Source organism: Buteo buteo, chromosome 13 (genome assembly GCF_964188355.1).
Source record: "Buteo buteo chromosome 13, bButBut1.hap1.1, whole genome shotgun sequence".
NCBI lineage: Eukaryota > Metazoa > Chordata > Aves > Accipitriformes > Accipitridae > Buteo > Buteo buteo.
Genome location: NC_134183.1, coordinates 24,474,085 through 24,479,641, shown reverse-complemented (window position 1 = coordinate 24,479,641; position 5,557 = coordinate 24,474,085). Strand labels below are relative to the sequence as shown.

Below are 5,557 nucleotides of genomic sequence, written 5' to 3'. Positions count from 1 at the left end.
CTAGCAAATGCCAATTTATACTGCTAAAGAATGTGGTAAAAGCTGGTAGATTTTAGTTGTGGAATCATACTATTTAGAGAAATAATAAATCACTCAAGAAGACATGTTTTCTCCCCTTAAGCAGACACTTTTTCTTTCATTTCCGCTGTGACATATTCCACAACCCACACAATCATTAAGTCACTAGGTTTCTACAGGAACTTCTGTGGTAAAAGCAAAAAAATTCCATTGAAACCAGATGATACAAAGCTGTGTGCATGTCCTGTGGCTGCTCATTACTGACCCTCATTAAGAGTGGTACACTGCTCTCTGTATTTCGTTCTAAATGGAAACTGCTGAGTTCTATTACGTTTATTACTTGGCTCAAGATTATCTGCAATATGTGCTTCAGGAATCACATCTTGGACCAGCCCAAACCAGGGTTGCTCACGTCTTGCGAAACATTGCATCTTCGCTGCAAGATCAAACCGAGGAGGCTCTCAGACCATTCTTGGACAGGATTGATATTACTTCTGTAGCTGTGGCCAAGAGAATTTTCAATGGTGTCATGGAAGAAAAATTTGCTGATGGAAATACTAACTGGGGACGAATTATGACCATATTTACCTTTGGAGGTCTTCTCACTAAGAAGCTTCAAGAGCATGGAGTTCAACTCACTGGAGAGGAGAAGGAGCAGATTTCTTATTTCATCACAGAGTACATAATAAACAACAAAGCCGAATGGATAGATGCGAATGGTGGCTGGGTAAGTTTTTCATTTTCCACTGAAGTCTAGATTAGGAGATTTTGTTTAGTTAAGGGAAACTATTGTTACAGACACTGTCAAAAACATTTTATTCAGGGTTTTATTTGGTAGTTTAATATTTGATCTCTGTAATGTCTCCTTGAGACTTACAGTGAAAACTTTGCTTCTGCTTTAAATAGAACAATGCTAAAAGACAACTTTCTTTTTTAAAAGGCACTTTCTGTACCTGTAACAGTTGAAACCCTAGAGTTAGTCTTGAATCATAGAATCATACAGTAATTCAGGTTGAGAAGGACCTTAGGAAATCATCTGGTCCAGCCTCCTGCTCAAAGCAGGTTAAACTATGCATGCCATGAAACTTTCCATTATTATATCTAAAATTAAGTGGCAACCTAAGGTTAGTGGAGCAATTTTGCTTCCATAGAGGAGCTGGTCCAAAAACACTGAAGTTCAAGGTAAGGAAAGAATACACAGGTGTGATCCTCACAGCTGTCAGTACTCTTGCTGTGGATTTCAACAAAGCCATTATTTAATCCCCCAAATCAGTTTTACTTAAACAAACTTACAAATAAGTGCAATTGGGGTTAAATCTTTTCTGTTTGGACTGAGATAATCCTAGAACTTCCATCTATCAATGGTCAATGCTGACAAAAGCATTTGTCAATATGTGGATTATTTTGCCAAGCTGCTGAAATTCCCTTCTGCCAGGGGAGAGGAGGTCCGTTTTGCTTTGCAGAGTTTCATCACACCAGTACTTTTTTTCTTTTGCAGTTAGGGGAAGATGAGAATCAATGACATCAGTGTCAGTTATTTCCCTGGTACTTTTTTCTTTTACCTATATGTAAATGTTACTCTTTCCATCCCTCTCTCATCCCACTTCTCTTATATTTCCTATTTGCTGTTTCTTTTTTCCTTTATTTGTTTTCTGACATCTTGCTTTGCCTTATTTCTTTTTGCTTGTTTTGATCCTTCTCTGTCTGGTAGCAGTAAAAAAAGGTGATAGTGCGTCATGGACCCTTGATGCATCAGATTTATTGTAAAGGCTTCTCTCTCCCATCTCTTTCAAATAGAGTCAATTTCATTTAAGAGAAGTATCAACTCCTTGCAATATTCTGTCATAATAAGTGGCTCATCATAGCAGAATAAGGAGGCTTCAAGGAAGATATTTATAAGGATATCACTACATCAGAAACATAGTACTTGTATCTTCCTTGAAGATGTGGGCAGGATGATACAGTTCACGTTCATTTTCTATTTACGCAGGGAGGGCACAGTCTTGACTTACAGATAAAACAAACATTCAGCAAGGTGCAGCTATTTTCAGCTACTGTTTTTAAAGCTCCAAATTCATCTTTCAGAGTTAGGGCTCTGAAAACCTGTTCCTCCATGTACAACAGTGTACCACTCTGTTAATCTGATACTAGCAGAGTGTGGTGTGTTTTTCCTACATGTTATTTTTAAGCTGCCCCTAACTGTGCATGTTCTTTTCCACAGGAAAATGGCTTCCTAACGAAGTTTGAAAGAAGATCACTACTATCTTTCTCCAAAATCACAGCCATGTTCATAGCTGTTTTTTCCTTGCTCAGAGAGTACTACTGAAATAAATGGACCTGCCATTCATGTATAATCTAGATATTGCCACAAGCTTCATTGCTAAGCTTTCCTCCAAGCAATATCAATGAAAAAATAATTTTCTTCCATAATTTGTTTTTAATTTATTTGTATTTATTTTTACTAAATACAATGTTTAACATGCTATCCTAATTGCCAAACCTGAAGATGAGATCCCTCCAAAGAGGAATCGACACAGCATCATGCAGCAATTCAAGTCACCCTTTCCAGGCAGGACTGCTTCGAGAGAGAGATCATTTTCCACATCCAGACAGCTCTTGGAATCTCTGTTGCACCTCCATGAAAGGACATTGTTTTACTGAAATACAATCCAATGGGTTAAGAAACAAGTTATAATGTCATTTGTTTTGTAAATGAAATACTACTGTAATGCATTTTATTGCAACCTTTGCATAAGCAAAAGGGGGAAGTCTCTGTGAGGAAAAAAGAAATGCAAATTCCAATGTAAAAGTGGGTAAAAGTTACTGATACAGACTAAGCAATTTTTACGCAAAGAACAATTTGTGGAAGCTAGCAACTTAAAAATGTGCACTCACTGTTAATGCAATGGTATGTGTTTCTTTGTTGTATTTTTTTAATTGCTCATATATACAGTGAATGTTCTTTCAAATTTCTGTAATGCAGTCATCGGGCTGAACTTTTTTTAAACTATATGTTTTAAAATAGGCAAGTACAAAATATTTTTTAAAAGAGAAATCTGTGTAAATACACTAATATTTTTAAAAAATACATTAAAATATGTATTTTAAAGTCTTACAGTTAGTCTCATTTCTTTCAGAAAAATTGGTAGATGGGAAAAGGTCTACCTGAGTAAGATAACTCTTAGAAAATCTATCACAGTGCTACTGGAGAATCCAAGTAGTATATGGGTTTGACCTGAAGTCCATGGATGTCAAGACTTTAATTTTCTGTAGTACTTCTTAAATATTATCTGGTAGCTTGTATAAGAAAAAGACAGCTTGTGGAAAAATAAATGAACTGGATTGGCTCTGATGACAGTAATTAGTGGTTTGGGATACAGTGCAAAGCTCAGAAAATTAATGAATAGGACCTAACAGACTTCCAGGCTTTTATAGTCTGGGGCAACTATTGTTTTGACTCAAATGCCATTTGCTTTCAAAGGTTAAACAGCAGTTCTTAAAGAATTTATACTAGAAGAGTTTTCTTTAGCTGTAGTGACTCTCCTACATTAGGGAACTAAGGCTGTGTCTAAACACTTATTTTGTAGACATGTTGGGAGGTGAACCAAACTGAGGCAGCAGTTGCCTGTGGCACACAACAGCATTATTCTCTGAGACAAATCCTCTAGACAATCAAGACTTTATGATACTGACAGAATGAAACAGCCTATTTCTGGTAAGGGGTTCTCCATCTTTCATCTTGATGTAAGAAATTTTTTACAGTAAGAACAACCTCTCCAGGGATGTGGCAGAGTCCCCATTGCTGGAGGTTTTCAAGGTGCGACTGAACAGAGTGCTAGTTTCATCTAGGCTCCCTTTCCCATGAAAGGTTGGACCAGACGATCTTTCAAGGTCCCTTCCAACCTGGGCTGTTCTGTGATTCTATGGTCTAACTTGGTGGGTTTAACTACAGAACACAAACAGATGCTAACATTTGCTAGAACCTGTATTGCTCCCTCTCCCTCTCCTTCTCCCTCTCCCTTTCCCTCCCCAATGAAAACAAGAAAGATTATTTAGCATGTACAGCAGGACTTCTGAGATAAATTTTGTTGCTGTTGAAGAAAAAATGGCAGCATCCTCAGGGCAAGGGGCAGCTAAAGGAAAATGCCCACCTCCAGAACACCTATGCAAGTTCCTGTCAGAACTGACATTATAAACCATATTTTGACATATATTTATTTATTTGCAGTCTAAATCTTCATGATAAGAACAGTAATTCTTACTCAGTTCCTTTTTGTGCACTACTGTAAGCGCACATTGTAGTGGCTAACACCAGCCTATTAATACCACATTCACTTCCTTTTACACTAATCTAGTAACCTCTTTTATACTGGGGAGTACAATTTTTTAATTAAATATAAAGGTGATGCAATAATTTTAGAACTTGCCTTCATGGTAAGGCCTGGGTTTAAACAAAAGAAGCCTGGATCATTAGTGGTCCAGTGAGCTCCACATTATCTTCACCAGGACAAAACCTCCATTTGCTCTCCATTTAAGAGCAAGAAAAGCCGTGACGAGATATACCACCCAGATTCTCAACATACTAAAATGTCTGAAAACAACAGGGCTATTAGCCAAGTCTTATAAAATAGTATAGCTATGCTTTGTTAACTGTCATGAAGTTATCTATACATGACACTGAGTAGTGTACCAGCTCCCGGGGCACTGCTGTTTAAGGGATCCTTTCGGCCGTCAGATACCACCCAGATTCTCAACATACTAAAATGTCTGAAAACAACAGGGCTATTAGCCAAGCCTTATAAAATAGTATAGCTATGCTTTGTTAACTGTCATGAAGTTATCTATACATGACACTGAGTAGTGTACCAGCTCCCGGGGCACTGCTGTTTAAGGGATCCTTTCGGCCGTCAGGTGATAAACAGGAGAACACAATGCTGTTTCTAGAGCAAAAGACGAGGTCAAAGAGCTGCAGAGCGGGATGGCTGATGACTTCATCAATGCACACAGCAGCTAAATTGAGATGTCATCAAATGCCAGGTAGAACACATTTATAAAAACAACTCTTCTCCTACAGAAACGTCCCTTTCCGCACTTAAAGGTGGGCTGGACCATTAAAGGTGCCCAAAAGCCTGCTGTGCCTGCCTTCGGACAGAGCTGCGCAGGCTAGCACACCTTCCCCGTGGGCGCAGCGCTTTCATTCACCACAGCTCCCTCACGGCCCAGGCCCACCCGCGGATGCCGCAGGGATACGAAACCGTTCGGTCGACGGTGGTACAATATCCCGCCGACGTGTAACTTCCCTCCCTACAACAAAACTAGGAAAGGGGAAACGCTCCGTAATCTACGCCGGACAAAAAAAATAAAGATGGGCCTTGCCAGGGCCCAGGCTGGCCCGCCAGCACCCTCAGGGCCGGCGGTGGCTGAGGCCGAGTGGGGATGGCGGCCACCCAGGCCTGGCCGCAGCGACTCCCTCCGGCCGGCGGGCGGGCGGCGAGCGAGGCCGGGCGGCGGGCCGCCCCGGGAGCCCGGCCGGGCGGCG

The 5,557-nt window shown here is 40.2% G+C and overlaps 1 protein-coding gene across 1 annotated transcript; it reads left to right on the top strand.

The window, feature by feature from the left end:
• Window positions 1-243: 243 nt before the first annotated feature.
• Window positions 244-3,031, top strand: BCL2A1 (BCL2 related protein A1). Its single transcript, XM_075043961.1, has 2 exons — window positions 244-745; window positions 2,240-3,031. The coding sequence occupies exons 1-2, from the start codon at window positions 326-328 to the stop codon at window positions 2,342-2,344; spliced, it is 525 nt and encodes a 174-aa protein (XP_074900062.1). The 5' UTR covers window positions 244-325; the 3' UTR covers window positions 2,345-3,031.
• Window positions 3,032-5,557: the final 2,526 nt, after the last annotated feature.